The sequence below is a fragment of the Oncorhynchus kisutch genome, linkage group LG12, assembly GCF_002021735.2.
Source record: "Oncorhynchus kisutch isolate 150728-3 linkage group LG12, Okis_V2, whole genome shotgun sequence".
Lineage (NCBI taxonomy): Eukaryota > Metazoa > Chordata > Actinopteri > Salmoniformes > Salmonidae > Oncorhynchus > Oncorhynchus kisutch.
This window is the reverse complement of record NC_034185.2, coordinates 15,167,956-15,194,241: the sequence shown is the minus strand read 5'-3', so window position 1 is coordinate 15,194,241 and position 26,286 is coordinate 15,167,956. Positions and strand designations below refer to the sequence as shown.

Genomic DNA, 26,286 nt, shown 5'->3' with positions numbered 1-26,286 from the left:
CTCTCATTGCCTATGTAAATCAACTCTCAGAGCTTGACAAGGCATCTTCCATGTTCAACTGTCTCTCATTGCCTATGTAAATCAACTCTCAGAGCTTGACAAGGCATCTTCCATGTTCAACTGTCTCTCATTGCCTATGTAAATCAACTCTCAGAGCTTGACAAGGCATCTTCCATGTTCAACTGTCTCTCATTGCCTATGTAAATCAACTCTCAGAGCTTGACAAGGCATCTTCCATGTTCAACTGTCTCTCATTGCCTATGTAAATCAACTCTCAGAGCTTGACAAGGCATCTTCCATATTCAACCGTCTCTCATTGCCTATGTAAATCAACTCTCAGAGCTTGACAAGGCATCCTCCATGTTCAACCATCTCTCATTGCCTATGTAAATCAACTCTCAGAGCTTGACAAGGCATCTTCCATGTTCAACTGTCTCTCATTGCCTATGTAAATCAACTCTCAGAGCTTGACAAGGCATCTTCCATGTTCAACTGTCTCTCATTGCCTATGTAAATCAACTCTCAGAGCTTGACAAGGCATCTTCCATGTTCAACCGTCTCTCATTGCCTATGTGTGGACCAGTTATGTAAACAATCTCTATTTTAGTGAAATTGCAGGAAGACTAACCCATCATTTCTGCCTCTGTTGACCGACTGAGTGTGAGCATAGCAAAGAAACAGGCCATGGATGTTGGTAATCAGTCTTGGTAGTGAAAGCACCTCGACCACAACTATTTTCAAGAACTTGAAAGGATTGATTGGAAGTGTTTAAGTGTTTATATATAGATGCATTCCAACAAAGCCACTACACAACACATCGCAACACTAAACAATACATTAATTGCACTATAACGGTGACCACAAACTGTTAGGGCCTATATAATGCTGTCCCAACAGCAGAGCTTACTTTCAGCACCATGGAGTGAATCCTTACCACCGATACACCGGGATATCAGCAGAGCCTTGTCTGGCAGCGAAACAGTTCATTCAGCCTCATTTACTGCCTTTTGAAAAAACATAGCTGATATGGATGACTTGCTTAAACAAATGTGGTTTCTACTGACAATTGAGATGTACAAACTATGGCATAAGGGAACAATGAGCGGAATAGAGGCAATCCGGAATTTCAATTAAGACATTAATGAGCGAGCTAAGATGGACGTAGTCAATATAACTATTTGTTAAGCACTTGGAAATGTACAGTGACAGATTTCAGAACATGGGCCGTTCTTCGAGTATTCTCCCCATTGACACCAAGTCAGAACCGTAGGTAAAGGGGGCATATGAGGGGACAATGAAAGCTCTTACAATAATCAATGATGATATTTCTCTTAAACAGGCTATAGGCTACATGTGCACCACCAAGTCAGAACAGTTATGAGGGGGGAAAGGGACCCAATTACTAGGGTGAGGCACATAAGCTACTAACAGCTTACTACACAACATACACTTAGTATTACTTTCTTAGCTACAGCATACTCCCTTGCATATTACATAATTTATGCAGCAGAATACAATACATTTTTGGAATCATCGTTGTGCTGTGCTCACTTGAACAGGAAGGTGGCACAGCGGTCCTTCTTGTGGGCAAATTTTGTCATCAAACTTTGTCATAAAAGTCTGCCATTCTCTGGATTTATGGTGCTTTCAAGGCAACAGGGAACTCTGAAAAAAACACAAGGTCGAATCATTATATCAGTGATCTTTAGGTCGGAGCTCTAAAAAGAGGCCAGAGTTCCCGACTTGGAATTCAGAGTTGGATGTCCGGTATAAAATGTATTTTCTCAATCGGAGCTCATTTCTTTAGAGTTCCCAGTTGTCACAATCTCACTGAAGTCAGAGATTTCCCAGTTATGAGTTTCCAGTTGTTTTGGAAGCGGCAGAAGTCATGCTGGATTGACAGCATGGCCAATGTATTCAATATTTTCTGGCCCATGGTGTTGCATGTGAATGTCCTTTTAAGCTTGGAAAAGAGACTGGCAGCTTCATTAAATCATACCCGCAAAACACCAGTCTAAACGCCAAGAGTGAAGAGGCGACTCCAGGATGCTAGCCTTCTAGGCAGAGTTGCAAAGAAAAAGCCATATCTCAGACTGGCCAATAAAAAGAGAAGATTAAAATGGGCAAAAAAAACACAGATACTGGACAGAGGAACTCTGCCTAGAAGTACACAGCGTTGTACGAGATTTTCAGTTTCTTGGCAAGTTCTCGCATGGAATAGCCTTCATTTCTCAGAGCAAGAATAGACTGATGAGTTTCAGAAGAAAGTCCTTTGTTTCTGGTCATTTTGAGCCTGTAATCGAACCCACAAATACTGATGCTCCAGATACTCAACTAGTCTAAAGAAGGCCAGTATTATCACTTCTTTAATCAGGATAACAGTTTTCAGCTGTGCTAACATAATTGCAAAAGGGTTTTCTAATGATCAATTAGCCATTTAAATGATAAACTTGGATTAGCTAACACAACGTGCCATTGGAACACAGGAGTGATGGTTGCTGATTATGGGCCTCTGTACGCCTATGTAGATATTCCGTAAAAAATCTGCCATTTCCAGCTACAATAGTCATTTACAACATTAACAATGTCTACACTGTGTTTCTTGTCAATTTGATGTTATTTTAATGGACAAAAAAATAGCTTTTCTTTCATATATTAAAGCGATCATGTTGTTTTTGGGAAACCTGTTATTCTTAGCTCCGACATATAAAGTTTGTAAGTGAAAACTATTTCTAAAATGCATACTTTCAGTTTTTCTGAACTCACTTCACTCATGCAAAAGAGGGAGGTTCGCGCTTCTGGTGCTATCTTGCTGCTGGTGCTATCTTGCTACTGGTGATATCTTGCTGCTGGTGCTATCTTGCTGCTGGTGATATCTTGCTGCTGGTGCTATCTTGCTGCTGGTGATATCTTGCTGCTGGTGATATCTTGCTGCTGGTGATATCTTGCTGCTGGTGATATCTTGCTGCTGGTGATATCTTGCTGCTGGTGCTATCTTGCTGCTGGTGATATCTTGCTGCTGGTGATATCTTGCTGCTGGTGCTATCTTGCTGCTGGTGATATCTTGCTGCTGGTGATATCTTGCTGCTGGTGCTATCTTGCTGCTGGTGATATCTTGCTGCTGGTGCTATCTTGCTGCTGGTGCTATCTTGCTGCTGGTGCTATCTTGCTGCTGGTGATATCTTGCTGCTGGTGCTATCTTGCTACTGGTGATATCTTGCTGCTGGTGCTATCTTTCTGCTGGTGCAATCTTGCTGCTGGTGCTATCTTGCTGCTGGTGATATCTTGCTGCTGGTGATATCTTGCTGCTGCTGCTTACAACACTAAGGGTAATCAGACACGTTGGTCAATTACACAATTATATGGTTAGAAAACATTGCACAATGTGAAGTGTTCAGACACATAGTACTGTTAGGAAAGCCCCTCACCACCACATTAATATCCTTTCTTGCTTGATCACAGTGCAATATACTGCATGTGAAAGATTATTTGGAAGTGGGAATCCCAAAAGCCACTCACACACCCAATACTTCTGTTTTGTGTATAGCTACATGATCTCAGTATAGGATATCATTTAATGTTGTTATCACCAAAATAGCTGAGTTCTCCATTTGGACCATCTCAATTATTTGACAGGTTCAAACGAGGAGAGTAAGGCAAAATCAGTCTGACAGCTCCTGGATAAATATGACATGGCTACATTAAGCATACTTCAGTTGTGAATGAACCTCGGCTGGTCCCCCCCCCCCCCCCCCAAACAGCCTGCCGGCCTCCACAGGCTGTAATTACAAGGCTGTGTAACATGTCTTTACAGTGGTGCGGCAGTGTGGCCCGACCTGCAGCTGCTGGCTGTGTGTAAGTCTTAGAGCACTGCATCCCCTCATATGCCCCTTAATGAAAGCCAGGTGGCTGCCTGTCTGTTTAAGGCTCCTAATCAATAGCCCCGCTCATCGCAGCCCCAGCCCGACTCGTACTAACAATTTGTTAGGAGAGTATCTGAATGGCGTGTCTTGTAGAGCAAACAATTGGAAGTGTGTCAAGAGTGAGATAAACTAATTGGATTCTGGACATTAGTTTTGTTAGGTGGGATTCGTGTTGGGATATGTGGTTTAGGGGGTGGCGTGTGTGTGTGTACGTTTGTGTGTGTGTGCGTTTGTGCGTGTGTGTGTGTGTGTGCTGGGTCAGGGAAGTGATCACTCTCTATGGCCTCAACAAGCTACATGACATCTCCAGGTCTGTTCCTTGCTCTCTCAGGGAATTTTGGGAGATGGAGGAATCTTACAGAAACGTTTTTTCCCTGTCCAAATAAATAAGCTGAAGTGGCACTCGAAGCGATTCAGTGCATCTCCATTTCCTGTGACTGTTTCCTGCAGTCACAGAGATTGTTTTATATCACAATCAACCAGCTCGTGGTGGGGAAACATTCCATATACATTGTTCCCTGGGAAAAGCACTGAGCACACTGCTGCACAGTGCTCCCAGCCAGAGAGGCAGAGGTAGAATTCAGGAGAGGAGTGTGTAGAGGTCACGACCCCAAGCTTGTAGTGATCACCTGATGCCTGAGTTCAAACATGTGTCAGAGGAGGGGGAGAGGATGGAAGGAGAGAAGAGGGGGAGAGAGAAGGGGGAGAAGGTGGAAGGAGAGAAGAGGGGGAGAGAGAAGGGAGAGAGGGTGGAAGGAGAGAAGAGGGGGAGAGAGAAGGGGAGAGGGGAGAAGGAGAGAAGAGGGGGGAGAGAAGGGGGAGAAGGTGGAAGGAGAGAAGAGGGGGAGAGAGAAGGGGGAGAAGGTGGAAGGAGAGAAGAGGGGGAGAGAGAAGGGGAGAGGGTGGAAGGAGAGAAGAGGGGGAGAGAGAAGGGGAGAGGGTGGAAGGAGAGAAGAGGGGGGGAGAGAAGGGGGAGAAGGTGGAAGGAGAGAAGAGGGGGAGAGAGAAGGGGAGAGGGTGGAAGGAGAGAAGAGGGGTGAGAGAGAAGGGGGAGAGGGTGGAAGGAGAGAAAGAGGTCAAAAAAGATGTAAACCACACATGATTGATTAATTGATTGATCTGTTAAACTTTATTGGCTGTTATTACTAATGAAATCATTCTAGAGGGAAGAAATGAATTACACTTCGTTTGCCAATCTATTATTTATAAAAAATATCATCAAACTCTAGGAAGGCTATCATCAAACTCTAGGAAGGCTATCATCAAACTCTAGGAAGGCTATCAACAAACTCTAGGAAGGCTATCAGCAAACTCTAGGAAGGCTATCAACAAACTCTAGGAAGGCTATCAGCAAACTCTAGGAAGGCTATCATCAAACTCTAGGAAGGCTATCATCAAACTCTAGGAAGGCTATCAGCAAACTCTAGGAAGGCTGTCAACAAACTCTAGGAAGGCTATCATCAAACTCTAGGAAGGCTATCATCAAACTCTAGGAAGGCTATCAACAAACTCTAGGGAGGCTATCAGTAAACTCTAGGAAGGCTATCATCAAACTCTAGGAAGGCTATCATCAAACTCTAGGAAGGCTATCAGCAAACTCTAGGAAGGCTATCAGCAAACTCTAGGAAGACTATCATCAAACTCTAGGAAGACTATCATCAAAACTCTAGGAAGGCTGTCAACAAACTCTAGGAATGCTATCATCAAACACTAGGAAGGCTATCATCAAACTCTAGGAAGGCTGTCAATCAACTCTAGGAATGCTATCATCAAATTCTAGGAAGGCTATCATCAAACTCTAGGAATGCTGCCATCGTAAGTGCATATACAGTTGAAGTCGGAAGTTTACACACACTTAGGTTGGAGTAACTAAAACTTGTTTTTCAACCACACATTTCTTGTTAACAAACTATAGTTTTGGCAAATCGGTTTGGACATCTACTTTGTGCATGACACAAGTAATTTTTCCAACAATTGTTTATAGACAGATTATTTAACTTATACCTCACTGTATCACAATTCCAGTAGGTCAGAAGTTTACATACACTAAGTTGACTGTGCCTTTAAACAGCTTGGAAAATTCCAGCAAATGATGTCATGGCTTTAGAAGCTTCTGATAAGCTAATTTACATAATTTAAGTCAATTGGAGGTGTACCTGTGGATGTATTTCAAGGCCTACCTTCAAACTCAGTGCCTCTTTGCTTTACATAATGGGAAAATCAAAAGAAATCAGCCAAGACCTCAGGAAAAAAAAATTGTAGACCTTCACAAGTCTGGTTCATCCCTGGGAGCAATTTCCAAACGCCTGAAGGTTCATCTGTACAAACAATAGTACGCAAATATAAACACCATGGGACCACACTTCCATCATACCGCTCAGGAAGGAGGCGTGTTCTGTCTCCTAGAGATTAACATGCTTTGGTGTGAAAGTGCAAATCAATCCCAGAACAACAGCAACTGCACATGGGGACTAAGATCCTACTTTTTGGAGAAATGTCCTCTGGTCTGATGAAACAACAATAGAACTGTTTTACCATGATGACCATCGTTATGTTTGGAGGAAAAAGTGGGAGGCTTGCTAGACGAAGAACACCATCCCAACCGTGAAGCACGATGGTGGCAGCATCATGTTGTGGGGGTGCTTTGCTGCAAGAGGGACTGGTGCACTTCCCAAAATAGATGGCATCATGAGGGAGTAAAATTATGTGGATATATTGAAGCAACAGCTCGAGACATCAGTTAAAGCTTGGTCGCAAATGGGTCTTCCAAATAGACAATGACCCCAAGCATACTTCCAATGTTGTGGCAAAATGGTTTAAGGACAACAAAGTCAAGGTATTGGAGTGGCCATCACAAAGCCCTGACCTCAATCCCTTAGAAAATTTGTTGGAAGAACTGAAAAAGCATGTGCGAGCAAGGAGGCCTACAAACCTGACTCAGTTACAACAGCTCTGGCAGGATGAATAGGCCAAAATTCACCCAACGTATTGTTGGAAGCTTGTGGTAGGCTTCCTGAAATGTTTGACTCAAGTTAAACAATCTAAAGGCAATGCTACCAAATACTAATTGAGTGTATGCAAACTTCTGACCCACTGGGAATGTGATGAAAGAAATAAAAGCTGAAATAAATCATTCTCTCTACTATTATTCTGACATTTCACAATCTTAAAATAAAGTGCTGATCCGAACTCACCTAAGTCAGGGAATATTTACTAGGATTAAATGTCAGGAATTGTGAAAAACTGAGTTTAAATGTATTTGGCTAAGGTTTATGTAAACTTCCGACTTCAACTGTATACTGTAGATAGATATGTAGTCCATATGAAAGCCCAGGCCATTTCAGGCAGAAGGCCAAAGAGAAAGGCGAAGAGCGCCAGGCCTGATGCTGACGGCTCTGTCTGGAGTAACTGGGAATAACAGTGGGAACAACTCTATCTCAGCTGATAAAAGCAGCTGGCTCTGGCGACACTCCGTAAAGTTTTATAGTCAGATATGCACAGATGATCAGGCCAGCTGTGCGGTGTCATATATTCCCAAACAAACCCTGGGGGCCTGAACTTTCACCTCTCACACACATAGGTTACAGAGCTCAGGAGCGCGCACACACACACACACGTACACACACACACACACATACACACATACGTACAGACACACACACGCACGCACGCACAAACACACAGACACACACTCAAATTCATGCAGGTTGTGTAGAACACACACATACACAGCCATTCATCCAGAGGCTCTGTCTCTTACACGGGTGTAAAACATATTGCCCTTTCTATCCCAGAGCATTGTTGTGTGTTACAGCTCTGTGGATGCAAATAAGGAAAGCAATAATGGTCTCTCACCCGTGTCTGGCTCTCTCAACCGTGTCTGTTGGAAGGAAACATGAATATAGGATGTGAAACCAAGCTGTGCTTTCAATAAATCGCCTGTGTTCTCTCTGCTGTGTGTGACTACACTCTGGCTGCTGTGTGTGACTACACTCTGGTTGCTATGTGTGACTACACTCTGGTTGCTATGTGTGACTACACTCTGGCTGCTGTGTGTGACTACACTCTGGCTGCTGTGTGTGACTACACTCTGGCTGCTGTGTGTGACTACACTCTGGTTGCTATGTGTGACTACACTCTGGTTGCTATGTGTGACTACACTCTGGCTGCTGTGTGTGACTACACTCTGGCTGCTGTGTGTGACTACACTCTGGCTGCTGTGTGTGACTACACTCTGGTTGCTATGTGTGACTACACTCTGGCTGCTGTGTGTGACTACACTCTGGCTGCTGTGTGTGACTACACTCTGGCTGCTGTGTGTGACTACACTCTGGTTGCTGTGTGTGACTACACTCTGGTTGCTGTGTGTGACAACACTCTGGTTGCTGTGTGTGACTACACTCTGGCTGGTGTGTGGGACTACACTCTGGTTGCTATGTGTGACTACACTCTGGCTGCTGTGTGTGACTACACTCTGGTTGCTATGTGTGACTACACTCTGGCTGCTGTGTGGGACTACACTCTGGTTGCTGTGTGTGACAACACTCTGGTTGCTATGTGTGACTACACTCTGGTTGCTGTGTGTGACTACACTCTGGCTGCTGTGTGTGACTACACTCTGGTTGCTGTGTGTGACTACACTCTGGTTGCTATGTGTGACTATACTCTGGCTGCTGTGTGTGACTACACTCTGGTTGCTGTGGCGATAGGCATGCAGATGCAGATGCAGTAACGCAGAAACAAGCACACAGGCACACACACAAGGAGACACCGACGCAGACACAAGCACACAGACACACACACACACGGAGACACCTACAAATATGCATGCACAGACATGCACAGTTGCGCACACGCTCAGTTGTGCGTACACACGGTCCTACTCAGCTGATTAGTTTGGTCCAAGGCATCATCACACCAACACCAGCCAGCGGTTCTGTTGCTCCTGGTACCCACTAAGTCTGCTCTGTTTATTTTGGAACAAGAGCAAGACTAATTAAAGTGATGCTTTATTTATTTTCTCTCTCTTTGCCCTCTCTTTCTAACAAGCCCTCGATAATCCCTCAGTATCAGTGAAGGCAAAGTGTGTGCTCAGGAGTGTGTTGACACAGTGCGGCTCCCACACACACACACACACACACACACGCACACGCACACACACACACACACACACACACACACAAGAACATAAAACACACACACACGGTCAATGGAGCTTGACCAAGACTGGTGCTACAACACAGGACCAGAGGGGTATCCTATGAAGCAAGCTAGATCTAATCAGGGTTTTCTAAAGCTAACCAGCTTCAGTTAGCTTCACATTCCAGCTCAAATGTCATCCGTACTACAACAGTGGATATTGCTCTTCTGCCTGCCGCTAACTCTAGCAGGCATGTAACTGCCCGTGCGTGTCGTACATGGCTAGTCAAATGTCAAATTCTTAATAGAGACTATATATATATATATATATATATATATATATATATATATATATATATATATATATATATATATATATATAACTATAGCTATATATATAACTAAGAGATTATAATTTTTTTCATGAATAAAAAACAATGCTGACATCAATCCATGGGCTTAGCCGCGGGAAGCAGGGGTGCTGATAAAAATAAAAAAAACATTTCAATTTAAAAAATATTCAAATTCACCAAATTTGTGCACTAGGCCTTTATTACTCCTGTATGAGTAGAGAAAGATACCTGTCAGCAGAGCGGGGAGAAAAATGTAATTGGACTATGGATTTTACAATGACGCCTATAGTTGGCCACATTTGCCTAATAGTAATCAAATAAACCCTCTGTTATTCGAGTGTGAACACATTTTTTTGTGATCTATTAATGATTGCACAAAGAAAACCTTTGTTGCTGTTGGAGAAGTGTGAGAAATAGATTATTTCTTGTTATTCACAGTTTGGTGTTTCATTTCAGCTGCTCTTCTTCAAACAAAATACCATCTGTGAGCCTTGATAAGCCTGGAAAGGGGAAATGAGTAAACCTCAGACTATGCAGAGGACACTCAACATTTCTCTCCTCAACACCAGGTAACCTCAATGATGAATGCAGCATCAATGAAGTATACAGTGAGACATGGGCTCCCCAAAATTCAACAAAAGTCTAACTTTGAGGGGTCTCTAAATATTGATAATTTCACCGAGACGCTCGCCGACAGCAAGATGCATCAATTTCACCGGAGAAAGTGAGCGAAACAGCGCCCCTCTGTCTCAGTATGTGTAGCCCATGTATCTGATGCTGTCTGGACAAAATGAGTTTGACATCATCAGATACATGGCCTACACATACTGAAAACAATGGCTGCTGTTTCTCTCACTCTAATACTTTCTCCAGTGAGATAGATTCAGCCACTTGCAAATTGAAGGAAGATTATTAAAAAACGGAGAGACAAGATAGTCATTATTTCTTAAGATCAATTTATTTTTGTTGGTCAAAAATGTTGAGTAAGCATGGCTTCTCTTGGCATCCATGAATACTGTGTAGGCCTAATGACAATCTCTGAATGTCGTTACACTTATGGCGTTTGTGACAGATGGTCCTTTCCACTCATCAAATGGCAGGTGCACAGTGCACTGTTTAGATGCTGGAGTTACTTTGGAGTGGACAAACATGCAAAGGTAGCCTTCTTTTTCAAGTGACTTGTTTGACAATCAGTCTTTACTATCTTTACTCCATGTATTTACTATTATGCCCCTCCCCCTCGGGTATAATTCCCTTTGGTATGCAGTATGAGATTATGTGTGATTCTTTAACACATTGGGGTGTTGACAGATATTACAGTATATGCCCTAGAATGACAACATGGTCTCATTAGAATATGTAAAAAATAGTGACATTTAACCATTGTACTTTTATGTCACCTATACTGACATATTACTTATATGTCACTGTTAAATTTCAGCATTCTGACATTTTTATTGAGGCATGCCTGGGAGGAAATGTTTGTGTCTCCGCCTTTGTTCTTTAAAAAAATATATATTTACAAAATATCTATAATAAATACACGTATTAAATATAATCACATAGTCTACTGTAGTTCAGATGAATCCGTAAGGTTTGAATATCTCATACATCAGGCTAGGAAAAGCCCTACAATATTACCCAGTGTACAATTAGCTTGAGCCCTTGCCATCACCAAGTGAAACATAAGAACCAAACACTCCTCCAACCAACAAATTACCCTTGGAAATCCTGCTGCGAGAGGCGAGTTGAATCAAAGAACAACTCTCTCACATATATTTGGTCTGCCATAGCCGCCCACCACCAAGCTTGGACTGTCTGAAACTCAACATAAATCTCCAAGCCGCAGCCTCAGTTCGGCTCCATTTTAGAAACAGGGAATGAACGTTTTGGTTGTCTTTATGTTTGATGACAGTCATGTGAAATGAAAGAGATTTTCTACACCCACCCTTTTGTGTTTGTGTCTCAGCAGGCAGTCCCGTCAGGGCATAGCCATAATCCCCCACCTTGCATCTCCATCACTGTGTGAATGGAAAGGGAGGAGGGATAGCAAGCCCCACCACTCCTAACAATTTACTTTATTCCACAAGGTTGTCTCAGGACAACTGGGTCTCGTATCTGTTTTAAAAACGTTTCCTTTATAAGGTTACATTTAGAAACAAAGGGTGTGGGGGGATCAGAAAGCCTTTAGATTAGAACTAATGACCGTTGGCAATCAGCTGTGTCTGTGTGTGCGTGTGCTGAGGGCTGAGGGTAGCGAGAGGTGGTGAAAGAGCTCTTAAGTAGTCGTATCCAGGTCGCAAGCTTTCTCCTTTCTGTCGGCCGTCCAAGGACAACTAAGCCCAGTCCAGTGGGAGAGCTTTTGCTCAGCCAGAGAAAGAGGAGGGTGTGGTGGGGTGGAAAGGGGGAGTCACAACGGGGTGTTCACTGCCCCATGGTGCCCTGCTGGCTGTGGTCTCCCTGTCAGTGCAGCATTAGGTAACTCTGGAGCCAAGGTGGAGTGAGAAAGGAAGGGAGAAAACTCTGAGAGAAACCATGAAAAATGTGGAGTATGAAAATGTCTCCCTTGGTTTATGGCAGCACAGACAACCTTCCAAGAGCAACACATCTTTAAATTTAACTTGAGATGCCTTTTTTCCCTCCGCTCCCTAACAGTTGGCAATGGCTCGGTTTCGAAAGCAAGGCCAAGTTGCTTGGAAACTGCGACCATGTTAAAAAAACACTTAATAATGTGGCGACAGGCTTCTGTATAAGGAGCTCAGCTTCCAGCTTCGGTGAACATGTTTGGTTCAGACTGAAACTTGGGCAAGTCTAGCTAGAATAATCTGAAATTCCAAGTGATCAGATCTCAGAATACTGACATACAGTATAATCTACCATTGATAAAAGGGAGAAAGACAAATGTTGTGACATTGGTTGTCCAGGCAAAAGTGAGAGGATATATTGATACCTACTTTTGAAAATATAATTCATAAAAAATGTAAATACATTTTCCACATATGTATTTATATACATTTTTTGCCTGTTTTGGCAAAATGTTACATTAATATTCAAATGAAGCCCTCTCCTGGAACCAGTTTGTTAATGGGATAGTTCACAGATTGATTGAGCTTTCCTAGTGCAATTAAACCAATGGAATAGTCCCCAAAGTACAAACCCGCCTATTTGACTGTCTAGGCAGGCTCAAGCAAACCAAACACTCAGAAGGTCTGCTCCAGAGACAGTAGTTATTTAGATTAATTTGAGGATGAAATCTCTTGAGATGCACCATCTTGTTTTCAAGAGTGTCCCAAAAAATCAAAGAGTTTTACAGCATAAAAAAGTTGTTGTACAACTACTAATAGGCCTACATTTAATAATGTAGCTGCTACTACAAATATTAATACGGCTAATAAAACTAAGTACCCATTATATAAACATACATTTTTACAAATATCTTCACATGGTGATGTTTCAATGAGTTTGTTCTTAACATTTTGGAAAGGGCTTTCTTAAAATGACTGTGTGATTTTAATGCGTTGATTTCTATAGGTAAATGATTCCAGTCAGTTGGGCCTTTGTATCTGAAAGGTTTTACTCCAACCTCATGATGTACCCTTGGGATTTACAATTGCTGCTGTTGTTGAAAGGAGTAGTGTGAGTCTTGTAAAGTTAGTTGTTCCTTATTAATGCAGTATATACAGGGACATTTCAGTTGATACATTTAAAAAGAAGTTGGTACCAATGCAGGTATGAGTGTTTTTTAATTCTATTCAAACTGTTCAAGGCTGAAGATTCCATACGGGAACACAGAAACCTCCCAACTGGATTTTCAATAAAGTCTCATAAATAAAGGTTGTGATAGATGTTATTCCATTGAATTGGTTTAAAATTATGACTAGAAACAACACACCACACACACACACACACACACACACACACACACACACACACACAAATCAAGGCTTTGATGGATCAAACATACCTCTGGTGCAGAACCCCATACCTCCAGAGAGTAGACACTTCCCGTTAGAGAAACTGAATAAAATGCCCCATTGAGATGAACAAATGTAATGCACCTAAAATCTAACTGTCCTGAACACTTCCTAGCTCAAATTAACTGTTTGACTTACTTGAAAAAAAAGTGTTTCTTTTCCTTTTGGGATCAGTTTGTGTTGTTTTGAGCCACTGTATTCGGTACAGATGCAGATGGAACAAATTGAACATGATTTGAAAAACAACTCCCAAGGGTTATGCCTCAAAAACAAATAATGATATCTGAATGATTGATGAAATAACATAATAAAAAATGAAAAAAAAAAAATAATAGGTCTGTCCTTTAGGATTCTGCACTTGTATAGACTTTGAAACCCAGCAAGTAAATGATGTGGTAAACTGGTTTAGAAACAAATGCTATATGTCAAAACACAACTCAAAACACAACACAAAACACAAGTCAAAACACAACTCAACCTGAGTGCTTTTGGCTTTGGTCACTTTTGCCTTCAGGTCTCTAGGTCTCCAGTTTTCCAGGCACTGGAGGAATCATGATGTTGCTTTTTGTCTTTCAAGTGTGACACTGGCTGCTAACACTGAGATTTGTGGCATTACAGCAGACTTCTCCATCAGCCTATCATCAGCCTATCAACCAACCTCACAGATAATGCCTCAAAGACCTTGAGACTTCACAGTCATAATAATCCCTCAACCAATGTGTTTGGAAGCAGAACCTCCATGGTTTTTCCAAAGGCAATTTGTTTTAAACAGTTACTTTTTCAAAAGGTTAAATATGAGGAAATCTGTGAGGCTGATTTGTTTTATTGGCTAGCCCAGCTCTGAATTGCCAGGACATATAGGATAGGTTTTAAGGGAGGGAGGGAGACTGACATTACATATGGGCCAGATGGATTTTCTCCTATCCTGGTCATAAAAGTTCTTAGGACAGTTCACAAATCAAGGCCTTGCAGTATTATGTTAAGCGTTTGAGATTGTTATTGTTATTTTATGTTTGTAAATACTCATGTAATTTACAACTTTTCAAGGATCATTCGAGAATCAACCCACCCTGACGTTTTATGTGTGTGCTTAACAGTTGATACTTGGCTGATAAACTGTCTAGAGCTTTGAGGCTATATTCCATGGAAACATGGTCAGCGCAATAACAGAAGAACAACCAACTTTCTACAGTTTTGAATTAAGACCTGGGATTATAATACTGCACCTAGGCTACTTTATAGCTATAAGCTCTTTGTTTTATGTGCAAGGGCATTTTATTTATTTAGTCGAATGGTTTTTGGTGTAAAATGTCCTCTGAAAGGAAAGAAGAGGGCAGCAGGTAGCAGGCGAGGAGAGGGGAAAATGAAAAGTGAAATTCAAGATGGTGCCGGGCTTAAACGGGAAACGTCCGTTCTCCAGGGGCCAGTCGTCTTTCCGGAGAAGAGGAAAGTGGACCCCACGGTGGAGAGAGCTTCTGGTGGTCTGAGCCGGGCTGCCTCCCAGGGTCACTGTCTATGAAGTTGTTTCCCTGACTCAAGCCTCGGATAAAGGTCCTTTCAATGGTCACAATGGTCTCAACCTCCTTGACGTAATGGTATTAATGTACTAGGCAATGCGCCTCCCAAACGAAAGTTGATATCATGAAGCTGCTTCCATATTTGGATTTTGAAGTAATCCCTATAGGCCTATCTGAGATGGGTTTACTTTTAGCATTTGCTGATATGGCTGGAATAGTGGCAAAACTACTACAATAGGCCTCATAAAATTTATGGTATTTTATGTAGATGAATACTAGAATTGGCCATGTTTGTCAGTAATGTCATTTATTGAGCTTTATTAATGCACCTTATCAATAATAGTCACATGACACGATCAAGTCAATGCACCCTATCAATACAATATGTTCATACATGTTCAACTTTAAGCAACATGTGGTCTACACCGCCATTCAACTACAACACCCCCAGTCTGATGACAGGGAGGATTTGACATGTTTCATTGAAGAGAGAACGGGGACGTTATAGATTTATGAGTGTCTTTTAACATCTAATAATTCTCACAGACACTGATGGACATAACAGACATGTACACATGGGGGAGGGGGGGCTGCATAATGGTGCTAGGACATCAGGTTGTTTATGCAACGTTAAAACGTGCAATTGGCTGCATTTCATTCAGTGTGCAGAATGTGTGCATGTATTTCAAGATTAAGTTATATGGAATGTACTCCAGTTCATAACGTTGAGGCACGCTCTTCCCTTCAATCAATATTCACTTTGAAATGTATTACAATACGCATATTTTATGCTATTACAATGTATAATATATTTCCCTTGTATATTTTTCCTAATGATAATATATAATCATTTGACTTTTGACAATCAAATTTGTCTATTTCCTTTATCTTCGTGCATTCAGCTAATAAGAGATTTGTGTTTGTAAAAATTATATACTTTCATTCAGAGACTTCTTTACAAATGTTGAAAATGTTGGTCAACTTTACAGGCCTACACATAAAGAGAACACCAATGTAGGCTACATTACATTCATTTGCAAAGTCCCATGTAGGCCTAGGCCATGCTGATACAGAACATACCATTGCCTTATAGGAATGTGGTGAGAATTATATAAGACGTTTATAAATGTGAAGTTTATTGCCTTTTCGCTGTAATCAATTAAATATATATGTTTTTAAAACAGGGCATTTAGCAACCGACTTTATTGCTTGTCGGCCAGTTTAAGAGAGAAGCATTAGAGGTCCATACATGGAGTAGGGGTTGATTCTTAGATCTAGGGCTACTCATCCGTTTCGTCGATGATATCTGGAGCCAGCGAATGTATACAAACTATAAATTCCCCCTCTTCTCTGAGCTCTATTTGGAGCGCCAGATTTCTTCTGAATAACATTCTTTGGAGGAAAGGGCTTAGCCTTAGCGGAATTACATTAACATGCCCAGATAAAGGTCTTGGAAGCCAAGAGATGTCCACATTTTCATTTATCTTATAAAGCTTATGATTCCGATAGGCAACAAACGGTCTTCGTGAAGTAGACCTAGCGAGGCTTGACGGGATGGCATCGTTATCCTGTCTCTGTGATGCATGCTGTTGGTGTTGCGCGTATAGGCATGTTTTCACTTTAATCTCCAATTCCAACTCTTGACTCCGCTTTACAACATTTGTATTCACATTTTTCATCAGGAAAAACCAACAGGTATTTTAAAGCTTGAAATGCTAAATTAGGCCAAACCCAGAAATGTGCAGGTATCACTAAAGAGAAAGAAAACATGTGCATCGATAGTATTATACAACTATTGCACAGAATATGTTCACACGTCCAGTGGGTCTGGACCAAGTGAAGTAATAAGCCCTACCACTTTAGATGGTCCATAATGCTGCACTACAATATTGTCTCTAGGGCTATAAGCTAATAAATAGTGATTAGGACTATTTTTACTACAAGAAGTTTGACACAACCTGCCATCAATAACATAGGCTTGTAGCATGTGTTTAAATGCTATTGAAAAGTTGTTAGTACGCCATTATTGTGTGTGTAAGTAGCATAGTGGAATGCTAAATAAGGCCTATCTAATTATTCATTACTTCGGCTGACTCATCTTCATTGATCACTCACTGACTCAGAATTATGAGGCCTATTTGTAGGCTTATGTGTAGCCAATTGGTTTTGCCATCACCTTATATTAGACACTTTAATTCATCTATGTCAATTATTTACATAGATTTAATCAATGCAACAGGACAAGATAGCGTACATTCACTTGGGCAAACTGCTCGTTGAAAACGCATGTGGATTTTTGTTTCTTAACGACTTGCCTAACTTGTCATTCGTAAATACAAACGATTAAATGGTGTTGGAATTGTGAGAGAGTATGACTAACTCATTTGAAAAGCCCTGATAAGTTTGATCTACTTCGAGCAAACTGACGAGCAGTTACATACTCCACCACGTCCATTTCGGCTTGAGTGTACGCATACTGCTTGGCTTATACCCAGAAATCGAAATATGACTTAATGAATGACGTAATTGTAATATATATATATATGATATATTAGGTATATGGATTAATTAAACATGAAACATAAGCATATTTCAGCCCTCATAACAATGATTCCTTCACACAGTGAAATAAGGCCTACGTGGCAGTGAAGTCCAAGACGAATTAATTTAAGGCTACTAAAATAAACGTTAATATCCACTTCACAGCACTGTTTTGAGAGCGTATATTATAGGCTACTCAAGACCTTGTCAGGTGTGAAGTTGTCTCTCCTTCAGTGTTGTTTTCAATATTCCATTATTCCCCTAAAGAGAAGGTAATAATGCCCCCAAAGTAATAATATTCTATATACATAAAATTATTTTTTTTAATCGAAAATCAAAAGTAAGAAACTTTTTATTTACAATATTTTCAGTGCAAATAATTATTGACCAACATATAATACAACAATATTTATCAACGCTTCCACAGTAAATTACATGTAACATTGTGTCATGTTTTTGGATTTCAGGACACGGAATAAGTGGTTCAGATTAATATTCACAACAGAATATTTCCTTCAGTTGAGGAAAAAGTCATGCACATCGCCTAATAATGACTGACAGAGGTGAAAGATGGAGGGAGTCATAATATCCCATACACGCTGTAGAGTATCCTACTGGCCCTCCACTTTACGACAACTCCGCTCTGTATATCAATTTTTCTAAATAATATTTATATTAAATTATACATTTTACATAAAAAAATAACTTTGGACTGTGCACTCATATTAACATTTGCGATGATGGCACAGCTTCTGTAAGGGCACTGACTGAGTTCGCCTCCTCGGTACTCACAGGGATGGCCCCGGTCATGATCACACTAGTCTTGTTGTGCTCAGAAATGTCCATGTCACTCTTGTCCTCCTGTCCATCCTCGAAATCGGACTCGCTTGCTTCGCTCTCACACTCGGACTCTTCCGGCTCCTTGGACTCGGCCTCTGTCAGTGACTTGTCCGGGGTCTCCTTCTCCTTATCTTTCTGTGCCTGTGCTTCTTTCGAATGCCTCCACTTCATGCGCCTGTTTTGGAACCACACTTTGACCTGCCGAGAAAGTGCACGAGCTCGTTTAGACGTCGTCGGCCTGAGCCCGAGGCCTATTACTCGCCAACAGGTTGACAATGAAATATGCTTCATAGAAATGTGACCCATAGTCTACATTTCTAATTAAACAACTTTACAGTAGCCTAGGTAGGCTACAATGAAGTTAATGTAGAATAAAAAAACAAAACGATTTTGCGTAAAATGGGCATACATGGCATAAAGGTGGTCCTAGCCTACAAGAACAACACAAATACTAATAAAACAGCATATATATATTACATGTGTATTGCTTAACCCCAATGGGGTTAGGTAAAACTATAACCTTCATACGTTTGCAATAATTCGTTGTAATCGAATTTCATTTCCTTAGAAGTTCTCCATTGCGTAATTGTGTAGTTGCCTACTGGGCTATATTACCGGGCGTGTCCTCCTCTGAGTGGAGGCTTCCTGTCGTAACAGCACAAGGCCAAGTTTGATTGTTTTACACTATTATGTCTTTCCATCTCAAGAATCAAGAATTCAAAAAAATAACTCCAGATTTGCATGGTCTATGCTTAGGCATGGTTAATTGAAAAGGCCTGCTTGTCCATAAAATAGCCCAATTGAGGCGTATAGGTTACAGTAACGTGCACGTATCTTACCTGTGCGTCTGTTAGGCCAAGCATTGCAGCCAGTTGTTTTCTGTCGGGTTTGGTGACGTATTTCTGTATTTCGAATCGTTTCTCAAGCCCTTTTCTTTGCAGGTTGGAGAAGACCGCCCGCGACCAGGACCTCTTCCTTTTGTACGTCTGTGGCATCGTGTCTTTAGTAAGGACAGCATATGGACCTGTATAAATAAAGGGACATAAAGGTTGAGCAATGTTATTTATTCGTTCAAAATTCAAAGTGTAACGATCTTTGGTCAATTATACTCTGCAGAAATACAAGAACAACAGAACATATGCCTAAGGTTTAAAAACAAAGTCTGAATATGAAAGACTATGTAAAAATATTGTTCGAATCCTTAAATGCGCTGTGTGCGTAAAAAGGCCATTTCAAATATGCGGACGGCTACACTACCTGGAAAGGTGTCCTGAAACTGATGCTGCCCTGATTGCCTGGCGCTGTTTAGTGAGCTCATCATGGAGGACGCGTCGCTCATCCCCGGGTCTATGGATGCGAAGTACTGGCTCGCTGGCTGGATCCCTGACTGACGGTTCGAGCTAACAATGGACGTGAGATCTGTCACAGGGCGAGAGATAAGTAAGAAATTACCGCAACGTATACACGAGTATTCAACGCTGAAACTTTTCAGCTAAAAATGAACTTTTGTGTGCGAGTCTGAATGTTGTCTGAAGCTAGAGAGTTCCTAGTTTTATAGTTTGGCAACTGTGGAACCTTGGATACTCAAATAGAGGTTTTTCTATGAGTGCTTAAAGGATCAAAAGTACGTGTTGCCTGCCTCAGTGGTGTTGGTGCATTCAAGGTCAGTACTTAAAATCAAATCAAATCAATTGTATTGGTCACATACACATATTTAGCAGATGGTATTGCGGTTGTAGCGAAATGCTTGTGTTCCTAGCTCCAACAGTCCAACAATGCAACAGTACTTTGTAAACGTATATTTAAGTCAATTTAGCCATCTTATAAAAATGTGCCTTTACAACATAATGGCATTCTTAAACGCTTTCTTTGGCAGTGAGATAACCTTGATGTAGGCTATACATTAGTTATTTTAGAGAATTCAGTGAAAAGTGAACTTCAAAGCATACCTCTTAAAGACGATATGTCTTTTGTTTTGGGGTCGAAGTCTGTTGACAATATCCGATCGATTCCGAACTTGAGGTCCTTGCTTGAAGGTGGGGGAGCTTGTTGGGAGCTGAGACTCGTTCTAGATACCGAAGTTAAGTGTATTCCGTGTCTGTGATACGGAGACCCGGGGTTCACTCTCCCACCGTAGATCGACTGCTCTGGCCCCACTGGTGAAGGACGCAATGGCGATCCAGAGGCGTGAATCTGAGAACGGTGTCCCATATGAGTCATGAGGGCCGAGGATCCCGGGATGTTCTCAGCATCACCGACCTGCAAAATGTCAGCAATGCAAAATGAGGGCTTCTTCATTGTATCCATAGCGAAACCACCCGCACAATAAGCAGACCAAAGACTAAAATTCGATGCGTAAAACGGGTTGAGTCCGGCCGTATACATCCTTAACTCGTAATGTTGCCCCTCGGTACAACTTTTAGTTAAGTGTAGTCAGAGAAAGCTACCGTCTTTATGTAAGTGCCAGAAATCTCTATCAAACAACTCTGAAATTTTAGTCTTTGGTCTAAGTACTTCCACAGTGAAGTTTCTCCTCTGACACTGATTGGTTGCTTTTTAGCCAATAGAAGTTTGGTCTCGAACACCGAAACACGCCCTTGTGATGGAGATACGCATAGTTAAGTGTTGCTAATGACAGCGACATGCTCGTTGACCTCTTGAATATCTTCTTAAACATTTTAAACAGCAGCCATCATCATCTTCGTCACCATCTTCATCGTCTTCATGGATGGCAGCAGCAACAACAACAATAAATGCAAGTGCAATATGAAAATGTTAAAATATATGTTATGTCATGTAATGTAATAGTAATGTAACAGTAATGTTTATCCTTGCACTTAGCTTTGAGACATTCGGCTTTGTTTCTGTATAAGTAAAAAAAACTAAAAAACGTAGATAAAAATCTGACCTCTAGGCTTTAGGCCTGCAAATGGAATCATCTGTTCATATTATTATCTGCTAAACATTAGGGTGGTTCGGTTGAGTTTTGTATCGTTGAAATGGAAAAACAACTGACTTTCAAACGATGTAGGCTCCAAAAAGTTAACACGGTCAATAAATAAGACCTTCTTTATTTGAAAAATAGCTCATTTTTTTGCGTCATAGGCGTACTAAATGTCAGGCAATAACATCAATCGAACATCTTAAATACATCTGGGTTAAGCCAATTTAAGAGAAGTAACGTGATCTACACTATATAGGCAGCTAGAGTGCAGGAAACTAGAGAGTTTCTATTAGAATTCAGGTCATCCTGTTTTTGATGGGCTGAGATTCGTGCTAAATGAGCCTGTTAGATTTGTCCCGAAATAGAACCTGTTTTAGTATTTTAGGATACAAGCGAAATCTTTATTTCATCCGGAGCAGAGGAGGGAAACTTTATAATGACTGTTGCAACTTCCTTTTTCAATATTTGTGCAACTTTATCTCGACCTGCAAGTTGCATGGTGACGCAAATCCGCCCCTATGCTCATAATAAACAGAGGAAATCTATTCCCCTCTAAAACGAAAAGACAATAACTTCAGAGGCCATACTTCATCCGTATTCGAGACTCGCATGTTTCTCACCGAGTAACGAACATAATGGGGGACTGATTATTATGACAATGACAAAAGATCAAAGGGTAAATTAGATGTTATTATTATTGTAGGGATGGGAATGTGAGTGTTGTCATTTTCAATTCGGGGGAACATTTAGACACTAGGCTACTTGCAATATAGCCTAACCAGTCGTTAGATTGGCTTTTATAACACAGAGGTAAGGCAATAGCCATATACCAGATATCTATACAGTGCTTTTTATTAAACAGGAGTCATAATGTATTACAATAAAACATTGAATGAATGTATAAATACTAAATAATCCTAATTAATCTGATAAAGGTGAAGTCTAAAATAATACAAAATAAACAACAATAATAACAATAATAATAATTTAATAATGAACAATCGCATTCATATTGATAATGATGAATAATAACATACTTTACTTTTTTATTACAATATAAACACATTTTACTCATGTGTGTGTGAGTGTGTGTGTGCGTGTGTGTGCGTATGCGCGTGCGTGTGTGTGTGTGTGTGCGCGCGTGTGTGTCCTACACATTCGATTGTTAACTCCCATATTCCCACACCATATAGGCCCATGCATGTACTGTTTTTAACCGATTGTCATTACGTGCGCGTCTCATCCTCCAACTGCATTCATTAGACTTGATTCATTCCCGGAAGAAACTATGACCCTGGCCTGACTGCCTCCTGTCACGGTGTTTTCGAGTGACACTTTTCCAGGTTAAAATTAGAAATGAAATGTAACGTTTACCCTGGATCATGCAGTTAACACAATCCAGGGAAAAGGATGTAGCAGAGGCAGGCACAGCGGGATAGCAAGCCTCAGTTATTTCAGGTGCTGATGAGCCTTCAGAGGGAAGCATACATGGGCGGATTGGCCATCTGGCAATTCTGGAAAATGCCCGAAGGACCATCTTTTATTGGGTTGGGCTGGTGGATATATATATATATATATATATATCCTGAGTCCCATTGTGAGGCCTATTTATTTTAAGGTATCTGTGACCAACAGATGCATATCTGTATTCCCAGTCGTGCAATCCATAGATTATGGCCTAATTTATTTATTTCAATTGACTGATTTCCTCAAATGAACTGTAACTAAGTTAAATCTTTAAAATTGTTGCATGTTTCATTTATATAATTGTTCAGTATATTTTAAATGTGCCTGTTTTTTATGAATTTTGCACAATTTCTCTGTTGTCATAATAATCTGTATTGAGCATTTGGCTGACCAAAAAGTTCTGGGGTTATGATTTGGGCAGACATAATCTACGGACAACGAACACAATTGTATTTTATCAATGGCAAATTGAATGCACAGAAATACCATGACGTGATCCTGAGTCCCGTTGTGAGGCCCATTTATTTAAAGTTATCTGTGACCAACAGATGCATATCTGTATTCCCAGTCGTGCAATCCATAGATTATGGCCTAATTTATTTATTTCAATTGACTGATTTCCTCAAATGAACTGTAACTAAGTTAAATCTTTAAAATTGTTGCATGTTTCATTTATATAATTGTTCAGTATATTTTAAATGTGCCTGTTTTTTTAAAAGGGATTTTGCACAATTTCTCCGTTGTCATAATAACCTGTTTTGAGCGTTTGGCTGACCAGTGGTCCAGTAAAGGTGTTGTTATTGGCTGACCAGTGGTCCAGTAAAGGTGTTGTTATTGGCTGACCAGTGGTCCAGTAAAGGTGTTGTTATTGGCTGACCAGTGGTCCAGTAAAGGTGTTGTTATTGGCTGACCAGTGGTCCAGTAAAGGTGTTGTTATTGGCTGACCAGTGGTCCAGTAAAGGTGTTGTTATTGGCTGACCAGTGGTCCAGTAAAGGTGTTGTTATTGGCTGACCAGTGGTCCAGTAAAGGTGTTGTTATTGGCTGACCAGTGGTCCAGTAAAGGTGTTGTTATTGGCTGACCAGTGGTCCAGTAAAGGTGTTGTTATTGGCTGACCAGTGGTCCAGTAAAGGTGTTGTTATTGGCTGACCAGTGGTCCAGTAAAGGTGTTGTTATTGGCTGACCAGTGGTCCAGTAAAGGTGTTGTTATTGGCTGACCAGTGGTCCAGTAAAGGTGTTGTTATTGGCTGACCAGTGGTCCAGTAAAGGTGTTGTTATTGGCTGACCAGTGGTCCAGTAAAGGTGTTGTTATTGGCTGACCAGTGGTCCAGTAAAGGTGTTGTTATTGGCTGACCAGTGGTCCAGTAAAGGTGTTGTTATTGGCTGACCAGTGGTCCAGTAAAGGTGTTGTTATTGGCTGACCAGTGGTCCAGTAAAGGTGTTGTTATTGGCTGTGCTGAGGTGTCGCAAGTTCACATTCAGTCAAACGCGCATCATCAAAAAAAAGTGAGATCTGCTCTGACTCTCACTCAGTCAGAACTGAAACTCATGGATCATTAAAAAAACGGAAAGATGTTGCAAAAATAATTTAGAGAGATAAAAAAAAAGCTATTGATGCCGATGCTGCTAAATGTCCGAAATTAACCGATTTATGTGCAAAAAGTTCTGCTGGTCCGAGTGCTGTGGCTGTGTCTGTGAGAAATGACAGACCAGCTGCTGCCGCTGCAGCAGAGGACAGTGGGGCAGTCGAGGTAGGAAGAAAACAGAGAAAGACACACTCAAGCACACTAACACAGATCATGTAGCCTACTGCTGCAAATTAGGCCTAATATTCTGGCTTTATATTGTATGACATAGTAGGCTAATTAAGGAAGGGGGGATTCGGGGGAACATTTAGACACTAGCCTAACTAGGCGTTAGATTGGCTTTTATAACACAGGTAAAGCAATAGCCATCTGCTAGATATTTATACAGTGCTTTTCATTAAACACAAGTCATCATGTATTACAATAAAACATTGAATGAATGCATACATACTAAATAATCCTAATTCATCTGTTAGGCGATTTGCTTCGCTTGTAAATCTGTGTCTCTTCAGGCAGCAAGGCAACTAGGGTTTTTGAACTGTAGCAGAGAATGGTTGCACCTGACCTCGCCTCCTCCCGCCTGCCTTCCATATTTGAGGAAGTATTGTATTTCCATTGTTAGAGCTCGACTTGCCAATATAATAGATAATATTTGACTGTGGTGACTAAGGACCCTGGTGTCAGATTACATTCCCGCCTAAAATCTATTTTTTTCATCCGAGGGCCCGTCACTGATTTGTGACGGGCCCACGCGACACTGTCAAACGAAGCCCAAAACTGGAAATCTGTACTCATCCACAGAAACTAGTCCCGTCGTTCTATGACAAACACAGAAAGGTTTAAATCGAATTCAATATAGGAAAACAGAGAGAGCAGAGGACAGACTCTGACACAGATGTACTGCCAGTTCCTTAATGTTTTGTCTGTATATGTAGCCTAGTATTAAACACAGCTAAGTGGGTAGGGTGGAACACATAGGTGATGTCAGGCACTCATTTGCAATATAAGTAGCTAGGCTGTTATAAAGTATTATGAGCCAATTGTCATCTATTATGCATTGATTTAGTGATTTTTTTCTTTGTCTGAAAATGTGTGTTTATTCATTCACAAGGCAGTGTGGTCTCATCATCTTCCTGTCACAGTGATGCTAGGCACAGCACAGGCAGCTCAGCTGCTGCAGCAGAGTCAACTGTAGTGGAGATAGGAAGACAACACAGAGAGAGAAATACACACACACACACACACACACACACACACACACACACACACACACACACACACACACACACACACACACACACACACACACACACACACACACACACACACACACACACACACACACACACACACACACAGTCAATACTGCTGCCATTATTTACCTTTATACACATCCCAGCATATGCTGTAGTATTCATAGTCAGTGGGGACCCTGTTTTGAGCCTCACATTTTTAGCAAAAAAAAGCATGTTATTTTGGCATTAATACATGTCACATATCAGTTTGCACACTCTATATATATATATAAACTCCCAGTAATTTATTGGGTAAATCATGCTAAATCGCCACTGTTCATAGTATATTCATAGTATTTTCTGGATATTCCTATTGTGTATATATTTGTATTACCATTCCTACTAAAATATTTGTCTATTACTTGGTTGTGTGTGTGTGTTGCAGCCAGTGAGTACGTATTTCACCGCAACATTTACATCTTGTATTCTGTGCATGTGATCAATAGACTCGCTGTGATGTGGGCTGGTGTGGCTAAAATGCTAGGACTGATTTTTGGCCCTGTCACGTCCTGACCTTAGTTCCTTTTTTATGTCTCTGTTTTAGCTTGGTCAGGGCGTGAGTTGGGGTGGGCATTCTATGTTTTTGTTCTATGTTTGGTATTTCTGCTTTTGGCCTGGTATGGTTCCCAATCAGAGGCAGCTGTCAATCGTTGTCTCTGATTGAGAACCATACTTAGGTAGCCTGTGGAACACAGGAGTGCCTATACA

At 41.1% G+C, this 26,286-nt stretch overlaps 1 protein-coding gene across 3 annotated transcripts; it reads right to left on the bottom strand.

Moving 5' to 3' along the window:
• Positions 1-17,781: 17,781 nt before the first annotated feature.
• LOC109900579 (H2.0-like homeobox protein) lies at positions 17,782-21,447 on the bottom strand. Of its 3 annotated transcripts, XM_020496256.2 has the most exons (4): positions 20,237-21,447; positions 19,545-19,706; positions 19,127-19,311; positions 17,782-18,485 (listed from the first exon to the last, which is right to left on the bottom strand). In XM_020496256.2, exons 1-4 carry the CDS (start codon positions 20,670-20,672, stop codon positions 18,168-18,170), a joined length of 1,101 nt encoding a protein of 366 aa, XP_020351845.1. In that variant the 5' UTR covers positions 20,673-21,447; the 3' UTR covers positions 17,782-18,167. The 3 variants fall into 3 exon arrangements, with proteins under 3 accessions (XP_020351845.1, XP_020351846.1, XP_020351847.1); XM_020496257.2 differs by lacking the exon at positions 19,545-19,706 and having other exon boundaries at positions 19,127-19,329; positions 20,237-21,168; XM_020496258.2 differs by lacking the exon at positions 19,545-19,706 and having other exon boundaries at positions 20,237-21,158.
• Positions 21,448-26,286: the final 4,839 nt, after the last annotated feature.